At 33.4% G+C, this 17500-nt stretch overlaps 1 protein-coding gene across 8 annotated transcripts in view; it reads left to right on the top strand.

Moving 5' to 3' along the window:
* LOC125038386 (exportin-7-like) overlaps nucleotides 1-17500 on the top strand; it is a 32179-nt gene that overhangs the window by 4854 nt on the left and 9825 nt on the right. For 3 of the 8 annotated variants that reach the window (XM_047631889.1, XM_047631890.1, XM_047631894.1), the window contains exons 2-18: nucleotides 5843-6089; nucleotides 6794-6963; nucleotides 7525-7780; nucleotides 7906-8075; nucleotides 8379-8498; nucleotides 8646-8873; nucleotides 9018-9167; nucleotides 11274-11427; nucleotides 13067-13172; nucleotides 13298-13507; nucleotides 13620-13764; nucleotides 15393-15431; nucleotides 15869-16016; nucleotides 16242-16401; nucleotides 16575-16765; nucleotides 16998-17215; nucleotides 17465-17500. The exon at nucleotides 17465-17500 is cut by the window's right edge and continues 103 nt beyond it. In XM_047631889.1, coding sequence (XP_047487845.1) covers nucleotides 5843-6089; nucleotides 6794-6963; nucleotides 7525-7780; nucleotides 7906-8075; nucleotides 8379-8498; nucleotides 8646-8873; nucleotides 9018-9167; nucleotides 11274-11427; nucleotides 13067-13172; nucleotides 13298-13507; nucleotides 13620-13764; nucleotides 15393-15431; nucleotides 15869-16016; nucleotides 16242-16401; nucleotides 16575-16765; nucleotides 16998-17215; nucleotides 17465-17500 — 2748 coding nt within the window. Of the gene's footprint in view, nucleotides 1-5493; nucleotides 5663-5842; nucleotides 6090-6793; nucleotides 6964-7524; nucleotides 7781-7905; nucleotides 8076-8378; nucleotides 8499-8645; nucleotides 8874-9017; nucleotides 9168-11273; nucleotides 11428-13066; nucleotides 13173-13297; nucleotides 13508-13619; nucleotides 13765-15392; nucleotides 15432-15868; nucleotides 16017-16241; nucleotides 16402-16574; nucleotides 16766-16997; nucleotides 17216-17464 lie in introns of those variants that run through there. The other 5 variants (XM_047631891.1, XM_047631893.1, XM_047631888.1 and 2 more) reach the window with 4 other exon arrangements.

The raw sequence follows: 17500 nt of genomic DNA, 5'->3' as shown, positions 1-17500 counted from the left end.
AAAGTTATTTTGCTATTAATTTTAAGCCATTGTCGTTGTCATTAAGGTGTCCCTTTGCCTCCATTACTGGAATATTGTTTGTAAAATGGTCCTTTAAGTTATTGCAAGAACATGTGTATGGATACTGGCTAGCACTAATTCTCTCCTTTAGCTTAAATGTGAATATTTTCATATAAAATTTGGAGTGTAAAGCAATGCATTAATGATAGCTTTTAGTTAAAGGCTATTATATATAGCACATATTGGAATACTTTTATTGATGCAAAATTTAACATCAAGAACTCTGAAATATGTAAATATTGCCTGTCAACATATATTTCATTTGACTTGTTTTCAGGTTATGCTTGTTTTATTATATTTTCAGTCAATCAGCTGCAATTTGTATTTTTTTCATTTATTAACTTCACTAAGGAAAATCAAAAGGTATCAGGGCTAGGATGAAAGTAGTGTAAATAACATCATAAAATTTAATTATTTCATAGAGAAAAATTTTACTCTCATTCACTCCATAATTCATGATTTGTAGAAAAAAGTGACAAGTCGGTTTTGAAATATGTGATGAAAAGGAAAACCTGGTTCTCTGAAATATCATTCCAACTGGATTTTTTGGTCATTCCTTTAGATTTTAGAACAATACTCAGATAAAGTATACTGCATGAGATTGGCATTACAAAAAGCTTCAAACAGAATAGTTTTATGGCACAGAAATGGAATTTTTTCACACTGGGTTGGATATATTTCATGTATATTTTGAAAATATTAGTATAAAATATTATGAAAAAGATAGGACTTTTATTTATACCTTATTGAATGAAGGAAAGTAATCCTCTGAATGGACTCTGCCAACATGAGTGTGACATTCCTTTTAATCATGAAGACATCAAATGCAGAATGATAACTAAAAAGAGCATCGCAATACATCTTATGAGAAATTATACATATTGCAATGAATACTGCAATTCATTCTGTTCTGCAAGAGAGAGAGAGAGATAAAAGAAATTGTTATTAAATTAATTTACAGTAGTTAACATATTTAAATTGAATACACAATTTAAAACAGTAAATCATCCAATACCTTACCTTGCAACATTATATATATAAACATATATATAATTTACCTGTTCTGTATATAGAAATCTGTATGGGCTACAAGTCAGAAGAGCGGGCATGTAATGTATGGTACAAGTAGACAAGTAAAGTAATTATAATGCAGATTTCCTTATTTTATAGAAGCTTGTGTTTCCAACAAGGTAGTTCATGAGCATGAATTCCCAGCATAAGGTACTCTTGTTTTCACTCCACTGCAATAGCTGATTTCTCATCTTTCTCTGTGAACTTGTAGGAATAAACTACAAAGCTTGTGTGCCTTTTTCAGTTGTATGTTTCCAGCCACCTGACATTTGTTTTTGGAACCTGTGACAGTCTGAAAAACACTCCCTGCTTATTTCCACTGATAGATTCTACCAAAATATAATGAAAGTTTTGATTGAAAGAGGATGAAAGTGTGTATGGTTCTAATTATCATGATATGAAAATGAATGTGGTGATGATACTCTTCCATTGCAAAAGTGTGATGGAATACTGTGTCTTACCTTTACGTTGAGTCAGTGTACATGGAATGTTGATGTAATATATTATTTTCATATTATTTACATTGAAAATTATTTTATAATAGTGTGTTGAAGGTATTTGCAGAATTCTCTGGATCAAGTTCTTTTATTAGATTTATTTTTGTACCGTTCAAAGGTTCACATAAAATTACAGTCACCCATTTTTAATTTTTTTTATTTATTTTTTATATATACAACATCTAAGCTTTGGGGTCAAAGAGATGTACTTGTGAAATAGAGGTAGATGACGTTATGATGGGGAATTTTAGTGGCTACCTATTTATTTATTTATTATTATTATTATTTTTTTTTTTGTTAAGAAGATAATTTCTTTTTAAAAATATTCATAAAAAAGGTGATACTTAACCCTATATTTCCAAGATTTGATGTGGCGATATGCAATGATGTTTCTTGTTGTTTCTTATTTTCTGTTGGCCTATGACAGTTTTGTCTTGCAATATTTATCAGTCCACTTGTCTTGCATATTGCTCGGCAGCCTTTGTCTGGGTTTTGGAAGCTTGTTATTTGTTTTTTTGCTTGTTGATGATAATATTTGCTACATGTTATTGACAGAGGGAGGCAAACTACAATCGCAAAAAAAACAGTCATGTAGTCATGTCTGTTTATCCAGATAAGTAGGAATGGTATGAAGTATATCAAGGAAATTATTGTTATTTGTTTACAACAAATACATTTGAATGGAATATGATTTGAATATATGCTAGATAAATAGAAAACAGCTTATATGGTTAGAAGTGTGTCACAAATCAAGGAAATAGGCTAGCCATCTTGATAAAGGAGGTCTTTACTATTTTATCAATATCCCAGATATACTTTATCCTACCTTGCACTTAGACCCAACACACTGAGAAATTGCCAAAGCAAGAAGAGAAAAACTGCTGCAAAAACCTGTATGTTGTTAACCCAGCGCTTCCGGGAAAATGTGGTGTTCGGTGTAATATTGTTTTGTGAAGTGTCTCTACACATAGATCTCTCTACAAAAGCTTAGCCACTAAGGAGGCCTTTTTTATTATTATTTTTTTATTTTATTACTATTTTTCATTTATATCTTTTGTATTGATGCTATCAATATCAATGCTGTACTATTATTATAGAAATTATAATCACTATAGTGTTATTGACATTGCAAATAGGAAGAAAATATTTCCAAAATTCTAGGGAAAGCTAGTACAAGTAATTGGCTCATTGGTTACTAAGTACTTGTGGAGCTATCTATGTGTAAAGGTAATTAATAAACTAAACTTTCAGTGGGCATGGCATGTATATGCTTGTCCACTGGTTCATTGTGTAAACAGCTTTTCCAAGGCATATCACTATTCTATGATTTGTGTTTGTTTGTTTTTTCCTCAACTCATTTAGAGACAAGATATTGCATAGTTATTGACTTTATAGTCAATTGTGATGTAGGCTATACATTTTTTGCAGTGATTTGGCTATCAGAAAATATTGGTCATTGATTTCTGCCAGGTGACTCTCAAGGTCTTAAATAAAGTAAGAAATATATACTTAGTAAGATAGGTTATGAAGTAGTTTATTTTCCATACCATCAATGCTTAGGGAAGTTGAAGTAGAATAATCCATCTACTATAATATATTATTGATTAGCTTATACAAATGGGCCACATAAAACACCAAGTTGGCCAAGGTATTTGTTTTGCTACACCAGAGTGGCTGTTTGTAAGGTTACGCAGTGTGAGTTCAGTGATTTAGGTAATGGTTTGCTATACATCTTTGTTCTTGGTTTTGTTTACAAAAGTAAAATGAAATAAGAGTTTCTATCCAAATTGGGGGGGGGGGACCTTTCCACACTATTTATTGCAAAAATTGGGCAGACTGCTCTGACAGTCTTGGTAGAAGTGCTAGGCAGTGAAATGATGGCCTGGTGCCATTTGGATAAGAATATAGTCAAAGCCATATTGAGCATCAACACATTGTTAACCCCCAGGCTCGGCCCAAAATCTTTGGGTGTCAACTACTTGTTGACATCTATCTGAATGGGCCAAGCACTAGACATTTTGAAGTTTGCTGTGGTAAATGTAGTATATTAATGGTGCCACAGGTGGCATGGGAAAGCACGTTAGTTACCATGTCCAGTTTTCTTTGGAAATGTGAAAAGGTCACTCTTTCATAAGGGGAAAAGGGTCTGCCTAAGAGACTTTAGATTAGATTATGTCTACTTTTGATTATGTTGATTAGTTATGGCTTCAAAGGATAGGATTACCATCCACCATACCAAGCCATACTTGGCTTTGCACACTGTCAGCTGCACAAGAAGTGTGGGTAACATACATTTACCCTGCTTGCTGTATCTTTGGCCGTTGCATAACCGTTTTTTATTAACAGGCTGAAAAGAGACTTTAAGCCTTGTTTTAAGGGCTATATCTCTTTGGTGATTGCAAACAGGGCCAAACAACCCTACAACTGTTTAGCATGCACAAATTGAGAAGATCCATCTGCTCATGGCATAATTACTCATCACCCATGACATGCTTAGATTTCGTATGTTGTGAAAGGTTTAAATGTTCTTCTAAGTGTTATGTTAGATAGTTATTAATTTCTTTATTCTTTAAGTGTATTCTGTTCTCAACAACAGGGATAAGTATTGTTTGTAGAGGTATTAACCCCATGTGAATAGTGATGCTTATATGGCATCTTGCCTTTTCTTTTCCTGTTACCTACTTCTGTTAACTGGCAGTATATCAGGAGCAGCCTTGGAAACAGTTTTTTGCAGACCTTTTTAATTTTATGAGTATTAAATGTTATCATTATTTAGTAGCTGAAAGTGTATCATCCATTAGAGAAAGTAAGAAAAGCTTTTTCTCTTCATACAATGAATGAACACATTCATGAAAAGAATCTTATTCTTTCTTCTAATCTTCATTACCAGTTAGAAATTTCATCCATTCATTGGAGGAAATATGCCACAACCTTTTACCAAGGGTAACTGAGAATCCTTCATCAGGTCGGGATATTTAATGATTGATGGCAGTAAGCTGTGCAGAAGATTATATCAGTATATATTATGCATGTTGTATAACGTATCTGATAATGTGAGATAAGATAGAAGAATTTGTAGTTATTGTTGTTTATAAACAAAGCTTATGCATTTTTTATAAAGAAAAAATAGACATTGTTTTAAAGATTGATTGTGTAAATGTACATGATATAAATAATTATATTTTCTGAGTTATTTTGCCTATTTGTGAGATACAGATTTTTTATATGATGATTATTATTGTCTGCATGTTTGGTTGTGTTTTATGATGTGTGATGAATGGAAGAATACTGGATGTTCAGTAATTTGTTACGGCATTATCGTGATGTGATATGTCATGAGAAACACTTTCATTATGTTTTTGTTACCAGAAGGACTTCCTTTCATTCAGTATTTTTATAGTATATAGAAAGATCAAAATTTATGTGCATTATCTGCAGAGGATGTCTGTTGTAAATATTTTATCTACTCTGTGCTCATTTCCTTTGCTCTTGTTTTTACCCATTTTATATTACAGGTTAAAGAAACAGGAGGAATGTTTTCAGAGAAAGGAACTGTCTTCAATTTTTCAAATATGTTATTTTTATTATTATTATCTCTTTACCTTATTTTACATATTTTATTTTTACATATTTTATGTTACATTATTAATGACTTTTTTTCAAGAAGTACATTTCAGATGATATTTTAAAGAGTAGCAGTCAGTTAAAGGCAATAGCAATTAAAAACTAATTAATTAGTAATGTGAAATATTGATAATTAATTTGTTCGTAGTAAGTATTATCTAGAATATTCAGTATTGAACAGGAATTATTAATTGACACTTTAATTTTAAAGTGAGATTTTAAAAAATACAATCATCTACATGCCAATATTTGTGTGTATGCATATATGCGATATGTAACCATGTACATTCATGAATATACACATGCATATACATACACACACATTTCATATACATTGATATTGCTGTGGAAAATCAGTAACCTTGAACATTTTTTTTCTTGCAGATGTTGTTATGCAGTGTCAAATGAGGGTGAATTAGATTTGATTAATGATGAAAAAAAAGAAATATACCTTTGATATTTTTCTTTTTATGAATATAATAGTAATATCTATTCATCATGTGTAAAAGTCATGGGATTTAGTTATTTATTCAACAAAACTAGTATATGACCTCTGCCTCAATATTGACATGTTAATTATGGGTCCTCAGGAGGTGGTGAAGTTAGAGTTGTTGTGCAAGCAACTCCACGAGGCTAGTGATGGAGTACGCCGGCAAGAGGCAGAAAAGGCTCTTGTGGAGTTTCAGTCCGGTCAGGGCGCTGCTACTCTTACTCAGTGCCAGATGCTCCTTGACCGGGCACAGTCTTCGTACTCACAGTATTTAGCAGCTACTACATTGACCAAGCTTGTATCAAGGAACCCTTGTACACTTTCGCTCCAGCAGCGTATAGATATACGTAAGTTGCGGTACTTTATTCTTCTAGTTCTCTTTTTCATTCTCCTCCTCCTCTATTTAGTGTTTCACATATATGAAAATATCTTGGACACTGTTAAGAAATTATAAATCCCCCTCCCCAAGATTAATTTGTTGTTTTCTCTATCAGGCTATCTTCTAGGGGTTGGGGGGTCATATGAACTCCTGTATATTTAAGCAGCTGATACACTAACAATTATTTTGTGTATTGCAATGTGTAACTTTATTTACATGTATTTACTATGTATTAGCAAGTACTTTCATACTGGAAACTCTTGCTTATTTTTTTCAAGAATAAGTATCTCTCAATCTAGAATTACATTTCCCCATCAAAGGACTCTGATCTATAATGAAAATTGTAGAAAATTTATGATAATGTTTTCAGGATTTTGAAAATTCTGTTTGTTTCATTATGAATATGAAGTATGAACAGTCTTTGTTTCATTATGAATATGAAGTATGAACAGTCTTTGTTAGTCCAAAGGAATTTTAGTTCAAAAGCATGTAGATCAAGCATTGAGTGTTTAAAATTGTTGCTTACATTTACCATTGACCATTTACCATTGGTGTTTTCCATTACTGAAATATAAATGAGTACAATTATACTAACTCATAGTACCATAGTCTTCTGATTTGTTGTAGGTAAAAGAAAAAGATAATTCTCATACCCATTATATGCTTTTGCAGGCAACTATGTGTTGAATTACTTGGCCACACGCCCCAAGTTGGTTCACTATGTAACTCAAGGACTTGTGGTATTGTTTGGACGCATCACCAAACTTGGATGGTTTGATGGACTGGACAAAGAAGAATGGGCCTTTAGAAATGTTGTGGGAGATGTTTCTCAGTTTTTACAGGTATGTGATCCTTGCAAATTAGAGTATTAGTGTATTTCTTTGGCTTACAGTCAAATTCTAATTTTTTACATATATTCCCTTTAACTTTTGTAACATACACAATGTAGAAGAGAATTCAGTGATGAGGGGGCTCAGTAAAGGCAGTTTCGTAAGGATAGGAAAAGAAGGTGATTGGAGGTGTCACTTATGTATGTAAACTTTGTTTCCGTCTACCTTGTATGTTAAGATATTTCTTGAACTGCATGTTAATTCCTAGGGGATTCCCATGCTAACTGTTGTGATTGAATTTTCTCATGTATCAAGAAAAAAAAATTCACTGTTTTCCTTATTGTATTAAAGATTTAGTGTATTTTAAAGAAGAGTGAGAATGGATATTTGAGTCTTTTTGTCTCATGTTGATATTAGCATCCAAGAAACCTTTTAGTATGTAAGCCTGGAGTAAATAGTGTATAATTTTTTATTAAGATTTATGACCTTTTATAAAGTATTTTTGTTGATTATCTGTTATAAGAAAAATTGTTATTGATAGTTATAATACAATTATATTTTCTTTTATGACAGGGCTCAGTAGACCACTGTGTCATCGGGGTGCAGCTTTTAGCCCAGCTAACTGCTGAAATGAACCAAATATCAGAGTCTGATGCCAACAAGTCTTTGACCAAGCATCGTAAAATTGCGAGTTCTTTTAGGGACTCTCAACTGTATGATATCTTCCAGCTTTCTTGTACACTGCTTAGAACTGCGCTTGAAAATTCAAAGACACTTAATTTTAATGATGAGAGTCAGCATGGGCTCATGACTCATCTTCTTCGCTTAGGTAAGTTACTAAGAGGAAAAGAATGCACAAAATACAATGAAAAAACTTTTCTCTCGTAACATCACTTAGATATTGGATATTACTTGCATATACATAATGCTATTATTTTTTTCTTTTCTCCCCAGCTCTCAACTGCCTCACTTTTGATTTTATTGGCACCTCAGTGGATGAAAGTAGTGATGATTTGGGCACGGTTCAGATACCCACATCGTGGAGACCTGCATTCCTTGACTTTTCTACTGTTCAACTTTTCTTTGATCTTTATGCTTCCTTACCAGCTTCACTATCACCAGTGGTAGGCCCTTGAATTTTTCTTGTGTGAATGAGTTTAAGAAAAAAACATGAAATATAAGGATTTTTTCAAATATAGAAATAATCCCCCTCCCCCCCCCCCAAAAAAAAAAAAAAAAAAAAAAAGTTTTGTTGATGATTATATATTGCAAGAAATGACAGACTGTCAGTTGCATGGAGTTTGACTTGAGGGTTGATTTTAAGATACTTTTAAAACGAGAAATAAAATCCCTCTTTGAATAAATTTCTAGTGAGATTTTATCTTTCCTGCTAATTTGTTTACTAGTTTGTTTGTTTACTTTTACAGGCATTATCTTGTTTGGTCCAGATAGCCTCTGTGAGGCGTACTTTATTTAGCAATGAAGAACGAGCAAAGTTTCTATCACAGCTAGTCAATGGAGTTAGAAATATACTTCAGAATCCACAAGTAAGTAGTTGTCAGATAGTGTTGATTTATGAGTATATAAATATATTTTGTATTTTGTTAATGAATCTGATTATGGGTTATATTGTGTGATTTCAAAATTTAGAGTAGGGTTTCTGTGGTGTTAATGATTCTAAACCTTGATTTTAGGGCTTGAGTGACCCCTCCAACTACCATGAATTTTGTCGGTTGCTGCTAAGGTTGAAAAGCAATTACCAGCTAGGGGAGCTGGTGACTGTTGAACATTATCCAGATGCCATCCAGCTGATTGCAAAGTTTACTGTGGAGTCCCTCAATATGTGGCAGTTTGCTCCCAATAGTGTGCACTACCTTCTTTCCCTTTGGCAGCGAATGGTGGGATCTGTGCCATATATGAAGGTATTTTGATAGTCTAATGTTTTCTATCATTACATTAGAAGCAGTAATCACATCCTTAGTTGAAGATTGTTATATTGGATTTTGTTTTTGTTGTCTGTGCAGTTGTTCTGAGAAGATTCAAGTATTATGTTTTCTGTTCCAAAGGCAACTGAACCTCATCTGTTGGAGACCTATACACCAGAAGTTGTACGAGCATATGTGTCATCACGGTTAGAGAGTGTGAGTGTGGTGCTTCGTGAAGGACTGGATGATCCCCTTGATGATGTCACTGTCATCCAGCAACAACTGGATCAGGTATGTGATGATGACCTCTTTTTCTTCTGTTCAAAGGGTGGTATGTTTGGTTGTAGGTGTATGATTAAAATTCTGTCTTTCTTGATTTTTGTTAAACTTTTATTCCTATTTTTCCCGTGTACTCTCTTCCATTCTTCCTTATTCCCCCCACTACTCTGTTGCTTATTTCCACTCTATCTTCACTACTTTCAACCCCCTGTTACCTTAGCATTCCTACACTTTCTCTCCTCCCTGTTTCTTGTCCTCTATCCCTCAACCTTCCTCTCTTTCAGCTTCACTTTCTAATTATTTCCGATTCTCTCTTGCTTCTGCTCCTAGTTTTCCTTTTCCCTTCTACCTCCTCTTCACTCACAATAAATAAATTTGCATTAATATTGAAGTAAATAGAAACCAGAAAATAGATTCATCTTATTATCTCTGATTTGAGAGGAATGTTTGTATATAGAAATTTATGATAACAATTGAAGAAAGTAAATATACACCTAACCCTCTGCTGTTGCAGCTAATTGTTTGAGTACCTGTATGCTACTGTAGAAGTTCCAGTAGCAGAACTTACAAATTAACCCCTTCATTCCCGATGAAGTGACCATTATGTCATGGAAAAATCTGGCTCGTGGGGTGGGTGACATGAACATGTCCTTATGGGAAAATCTGGCTGCAGTCCGAGTGATGCGAAAGACTCGCCACAAGTACACAAACCTCTTGGAAGGTTGATTAGGCTCATTTGACAATTTTGCATTATTCCCATCTATGTACCAGTATGCAATGTAATGTCTGTGAGCCATGACTGGAAGAGCACTGGCTCCATGGAGGATGCCATTTCCATGCTCAGCATCATATTCCTGGTGTTGTGACCAGGAATATGATTACATGAATATGAATATGTATTACAGAAAATGTAATATTACAAAAAAAAAAAAAAAGACAAACAATGAAACAACAAAGTATTACATATTTTTATTTTTCTTGCACTGAGTAGTAGATTACCTAGAGGTATGATATGGAATCTGTACAAAGAAAACTGTCAATTACCATCTGGATGATGCATATCAAATAGCAAATATGGACATTGGAAAATGGCAAAAAAGCAAAAATTGTTTATGCATAAAACAAGGAAATAATGCAAATAAGAGGCATAGTCGTGTCAATGCACACACTTGTATGCACGCACCCAGCCTACAAGCCACACACCTGGTACAGCAGCCACTCATATAAGCCTAATGCCTGGATTTTTGGGTCATGTGATTGCAGTGATGCAACCGGATCTATGAGTTTAATGGAAATTATAGTAATTTATTCTCAAGCAAAGAGTCTTCCTAGTTAATTTTAATGATATCTATCAATAAACACCAAGATAATGAATAATTTCTCCATGCAAGAGATGTATTTGACACATTTAGATTATATCTTTATCAGAATACATGCACCGTTGTAAAGGTATAAACTTTGGTACGAGGCAGGAAGGTGCCTAGAAATAGCTCTGACAGTACCACATACTCCATAGACAATTGAGGGAAATATGAACAAATTCTCAAAATTATCCAAGGTTGCAACATCAATACTATGCAAGTAATGAGTGAGAGATCACAGATGTCAAATTAATCTTTATTTCAAGTCGAGTTCAAGGGTTCCCTGTTATTTGTTGTTAATGTGGACAAACAAATATAATGAATAATGTCTTTATTATACAATATTCTATAGGAATACATTATAAATGGATGTAATGTGAACTGGCACCATAATATCCAGTGATATGTATATTCAAAAAATAATGTTAGAAAGAATAATGTCTACATGTTTATCTATGGGATTGCAAATGTTGAATGTAGTTTAACTGGGAGTCGGGAATGGGGATCAGGCTATGAATAGGTAGATGAGAGAGGATCATTAACCATATCTTCTCTATTTACAATCAGGTTTCTGATAAAGGAATCAAGATTGGTTGAGATTACATATATATATATATATATATATATATATATATATATATATATATATATATATATGTGTATATAGTATGTGTGTATGTGTGTGTTAGTTTGTATGTATGTATACTTATTGTGTTTTTCTTTTTCTTATCTGCAATAATGATTAAAATGTTTTCAGCTCTCAACAATTGGTCGATGTGAGTATGCAAAGACTTGTGCACTTCTGGTACAGTTGTTTGAGCAGACTGCACAGCGATATCAAGAACATATATCTGCACGAATGAATAACCGCTCTCAGCAGCACTCCATGGAAGAAATGGCAATCTTAGAAGGTAATTTTGAATTAGTAATTCATGGAATTAATGCTACAAAAGTTTTAGATGTTTATATATTAATCAATGTTATCTCATATGATTTATATTTTTGTTATTCTTTATATTTTTGTCATCATTAGTACAGGTAATCCTCATTTTATTTAGAGATCTGTGTCTAAATCTGTAATGTAAAACAAAATAAAAGTAAATTGAGACACATATTCCCATAGAAAAAAGAGGGGGGTTTGTATTCCCCAACCTTCCATCTAGACTTGTAACAATGGAGGGGAGCATTTGTGTCCTTCCTCTTCTGTTGTTGCTTTATGACAAAAATTTTCAAAAGTGGCTTGTTTGCTGCTTCTCTTTTTCTCCTTTTATAGTTCTCAATAACCTCAAAAACATTCCCTGACATCTTACACAGCTTTCAAACTTCTTTCCCTCTTAGGGTCAGTATCATGGATAAGGTCAAGTGCAATGCCCATTTCAAGGAAAAGTTCTGCAAGCCACTTTACGTTCATTTCTCTATCATTCCCTTCTTCATAAACTGCTTTTGTCTTGTGCTGTATTGTCTTAACCCAGTGCTGACTGGTATCAGAAATCTCAGAGCGTCATAAACCCTGGTGATTTCTGGCAACGTCCAGACACAGGGCACGGAAGTCCGCTACATGTAGCAGAACTTCCCGCTCCATGTGCTCTGGTGCGTCGCTGTGCGCACAGCCATATCCTGCAGACCAGGCTGTGTGTTATGACGCTTGTGCACATTATCTGTCGGGAACAGGTTAAGATTCATTGGAGTGATGTGGTTCTGATCTTCAATCCAGACAGCTAGCATTTTCCCATGCTTTCAATTACAGTATTATGATAATAACTTGCAGTGTGTGCAAGGGGAAACCAGGCTAAATCTTCTTTATCTTCTTGTTTGCCTCGAATGTTTGTACAGTTTGGCAAGTTGTGTGCTTATGTGACATCATTGCCAAAATACTTTATAACCGAAGCAATGAGCAAGTGACATAGTTATTGCACTTCCTTTTCTTGCTATTTTCATCATTACTGGCTGTTGTCCTGGGAACCATTTTTGTGGTTGATATCTTGTTAAAGGAGCAAAAATGGCAAAATGTTAGTGGGCAACCGCTCCAACAATAAGCACAGCATGAGAAAGAGTAGAAAGGGGAAAGACATCATTGAAATCTACAGAATCACTGACTGATGCACCAAATATTAACTAAGAAATACAGTTATTTTGGATCATTTGCTTAGGAAAAAAAAAAAGAGTTTACCAAAAAAAAAAGTTGAAGGGAAATATCGCAAAAAGGAATTGTAAAATGAGTATTATCTGTATTATTATTATTATTATTATTATTATTATTATTATTATTATTATTATTATTATTAGTTTGTTATTACTATTGTTGTTGTAATAGATTAATTCATTTGTTTATTTATTCTTAATCATTATACTTATTATTCTTACTATTACTATCATCATTGTCATTATCATAATTATCATTATTATTAATGTTATTAATACTTAGTATTTATTCTTGTACTTGTACTTGCATCATCGTCGTTGTTTTTGTCATCATCATCATTGTCGTCTTCTTCATTAATACTGTTGTTATCCTAAGTATGATTTTAATTGATATTTTTCTTTGTAAAGGACAACTGACATGGTTGGTATACATGATTGGATCAGCAATAGGTGGTCGTGTATCTTTCAACACTAGTGATGATCATGATGCAATGGATGGAGAATTAGTTTGCAGGTAAAAATTGATAATAAATACAAAATGTTTTGGAAGATGGACTTAATGCAAAATACAGTATTTTATCATAGCTATTGATATTGATGAATCAAGTTAAAAGTTATGGAATTTCTTTTAATTTCCAGAGTCCTACAACTAATGAACCTGACTGACTCGTGTCTGCCCCAAGGAGGATGTGAACGCCTTGAGTTAGCCACAATCTCTTTTTTTGAGCAGTTCCGCAAGATTTATGTTGGTGATCAGGTTCACAAAACTTCTAAGTTTTATCGCCGCCTATCAGAGATACTTGGGCTGAATGATGAATCTATGGTGTTGGCTGTTTTTGTGAGAAAAATGTAAGTGTTGTATTCAGTTTCTGAAATTTGAAATGGTGCATGTTGTTAATGATCATAATTTGCCTCAGATTATATATAATCTCTAATGTATTTTCCATAATTCTTGTTTCAGCATCACTAACTTGAAGTACTGGGGCCACTGTGAGCAGATTTTGACTCGAACCCTAACGCTTTTGTCAGACCTTTCCATCAGTTACAATAGTGTGCGTAAACTAGTGAAACTTGAGGAGGTTCAGTTCATGCTCAACAATCACACGGTGAGTAAAGTTGTCTGTTAGTGTGCACGGTTCTTCATTTATGTTGTTTAATCTAACCTATGAATTTGTGAGACTGATTTAATTCTTATGCACAAAAGGTTCAAGGGCCAAGTGACTTTACCTTACTTTGATAATTCAGCTATGTCTATCAGTTGTGAATGGCTTTGAAGACCTCTCTTTTGAAATAATGTGAAAGCTTTTGTTGACTTGAGTGACTAGAACAGTTTACTTGATATGAATCCAATAGAAGGAATTACAGTACAGTTTTATTGAAGTGATACACAGTTTCTTGTTGACTTCAAACTTGTTTATTGACAGATTTTTATGCCTGCAACATTCTGACAAACCATCTGTTTCTTAGATTATTTTTTTTAACATGTCAGTGGCTAATTTCTTGAAAAAGTGCCTCTGTTTGGAATATTTTTTTATTACAAAAATTATTAACTCTGATATTTTACTTATTGAATTATTCAGAACCTGTTAAACTCTAAGTTATTGGGCCAGCAATACCCTGATGTCCTTTTTAAGTTAGTACACATAGGAAGAAGGTTAATAAAAATTGCTAGATTAAAGAATTTTTGCATTTGAGAAATTGTTTTATTTATTTATTTATTTTTTTAAGAATTATATTATCTGATAAATCCAGTGTAAGGTTTGAAGTTTATGGTGCTTTTAAAGATTTACAAGGAGGGAGAGGGAAAGTGAAAGAGGAAGGAGGAGTGGTAGGTAGGAAGAAGGAGGAGAGAGACAGTGAGAGGGTTAGGCATAGTGAGAAGTTGAGAGAGAGAGGGAGATAGGGAGGAGGAGATAGATCGAGATGGGAAAGAATTGAGGAAAAGTAAAAAGGGAGAGAGTGAGAGTGAGAACAAGAGAGCCATTGAGTGACATTGAGGGAATGAGTGAGAAAAAGCAAGCAAGAAGGGGGAGAATGATAACATGCATGTGAGATGGAAAGAGGAGGGGGGAAATAAGAAGAATAGTTAGGAAAGAGATATTAAGGAAGGAAAGAAGTAAAACATTGGAGAATGAAAGGATATTGCTTGGAAATGAGGGAATGATATAAGTTTAGATAAATATATAAAGTGTCAGATTATGATAAATGAAGTTGACATTATGACAGAAAGGACTGAAGTTAACAGTTGTGCACTGTCAGAAATAAATAGAAAGGTTGCAGTTAAAACTATAAACCCATTAAGATTGACAAAAAGCTTGCAGCCCAGAAAAGTAAACCAAGCATATTGCTTACAGATTATGTTTGTGATTACAAGTGTGGATGCATTTACTAAATGTAATGTCATTTTTTTGTTGTTTTTACTTTGTTTTGTTTATGTTTGAAACTACTGATTAGCAACATGGAGATTCTTTTGCTAAGATTGGAAAAGTAATTTTTCATGAAACATGAGTTTATATGAGTATAAGATTTATTGTATTATACAGTTTTTGTATATATTTGATTTCCTTTTGCCAGAAAATGTTTTATTTGCTTATTTTAGTTGTGATTTGAATATTTTATCTTTTTTATCTTTTTGTTTGTTTATGCATTATATTTTTTTACGATACTTGGGAAAAGGTCATTAGACTGCTACAGTTTAGTCACAAGCAAGCCAAATAATTTTTTGACTTTTCAGAGAGAATTCAGAGTGCTTAAAGAGTCTGGTCCTCAAAATGTAAGTGAAAGCCACTTAACCTGAACCTATCATGGAACATTTCCTCTAATTGGGTGCACTTTTGCTGCTATGAAGCTAAAGTGAAAACAAATTATTTGTTTTTACACATGTAGATATATATTCTCCAATAGTTTGAGCCAAATTTTTTCTTGAGAAAAAAAAGTTTTTTTTTTTTTTCAAGTTTCTATTATTTGTTTTCACTATCTTGCTTTGTGTTGGTGCTTTCCAATAAGCTAATTTGATGGGTAGTGTTATATTGTATTTTATATTATGTAATTTTTGTTATATGTGTTAATATATTTGCTTTTTTATGAATCACTTGGAGATATTCTAGATTTCCACTATTATAGGTCATTGCCTTTGTTACCTCATAATTATAATGTGAAGTTCCTCATAGAGGACATAACATTATATTTGTTCTTTGTTTTCTTTTACAGAGTGAACACTTCCCATTCTTGGGGGTGGGTGTGTCTGTGCAGGAGATGAGAAGTCGGACGTTGTTTTACACATCACTTGGGAGGCTGTTGATGGTCGAACTAGGTGAAGATGAAGAGAAGTTTACACAGTTTATGGTGCCCATTACTAGTAAGTATTTGTGATTTAGAATGATATTTAGGTGAACTTTTATGTCCTATTTCATATGTAGAATTTGTATTTTCATCAAATAGATTCAAATTTTTTTTGCCATGAATGCTGTGCCTTCTCTCTGAAGGTGTACGTATTACTTTAAAAACCTTTTTTATGCATTACAAGTGGCATATTACATTAGATGGGGAACTTCACAATGAACTTTACACTTATCTATTCCAGGTGCATTTGATAGTGTTGGAAGGCTACTGGCTCAAGCAGAGACCCCAGTGTTCCAAGCAGAAGAAGCCAAGAAGGGATTAATAGGCCTTGCAAGGGATTTAAGAGGCCTAGCTTATGCATTCAACACAAAGACATCATATATGATGTTATTTGACTGGATGTATCCTTTTTCTTAGAGTAACTTGTTTTTTCTTTTTTCTCTTTCTTAATTTTTTTGTTTTCTTTTTTGTTTTCTTCTTTTCTTTTCTTTGAATGTTTCTGATAATGTAGAAACCAGTTGTTAATGAGTAATTTCTGAAGTAATTTCAACATTTTCCTTAACTTTGTAAACAGTTACCCTACATATACTGGTGTTTTGGTTAGGGGTGTTGAAATTTGGAGCCACGATCCCCAGATTACCACCCCAGTGCTCAAACTCTTTGCTGAGTTGGTGCAGAACAGATCTCAGAGACTTCAGTTTGATGTTTCCTCACCTAATGGTATCCTGCTCTTCCGTGAGGCTAGCAAAGTCATTTGTACATATGGTAAGATATGTTTTCGAAGTTTAAGTGCAATGTAAAATGAGAAGGAATGTTTTCATTTCTTCCTCTAGGTTTGCTTCTAAACGCATTCTGTCTCTAGATTTTGATATAACTGCATTGCCATTCTTTCTAAAAAGAATTTCCCATTTGTGACTCGAGCCAGACTTTCAAATGACCATAATACTTTCAAATTATAAATGTATTTATATGTTTTGAATATGAATGAATCCTGTAGGTTCAAGAATCCTAGCCCAGGGAGACAACATTCCAAAGGATCAGATGTATCCCATGAGGCTGAAGGGTATAAGCATCTGCTTCTCAATGCTCAAGGCAGCACTGTGTGGAAACTATGTCAACTTTGGGGTATTTCGTCTTTATGGTGATGATGCCTTGGATTCAGCCCTACACACCTTTGTGAAGTTACTACTCTCAATACCACAGTCTGATCTCCTGGTAAGTTCTTAATGAATGTGGAACTTTTTAAAGTTTATACTGTATAGATATGAAAGATGAAATTGGTTAAAATCTTTAACTTTTTGTTTTTTAGTAAAGATTCTTCTCATTCATAGAGCTTGATTTGATTTCTCTTACATTAAAACTGTATTCAGTGAATGTGCATTTGTAATTCTGATGAGTTGTGATAGTATATATTGTTATAACATATGCAAGATTCAGCAGTATCATACTTAATTTTTATTGCAGGTTTACCCAAAGCTGTCCCAGACATATTATGTGCTA

Source organism: Penaeus chinensis, chromosome 24 (genome assembly GCF_019202785.1).
Source record: "Penaeus chinensis breed Huanghai No. 1 chromosome 24, ASM1920278v2, whole genome shotgun sequence".
Taxonomy (NCBI): Eukaryota; Metazoa; Arthropoda; class Malacostraca; order Decapoda; family Penaeidae; genus Penaeus; species Penaeus chinensis.
The sequence above is the reverse complement of the archived record's forward strand: the minus strand, read 5'-3'. Positions and strand labels throughout refer to the sequence as shown.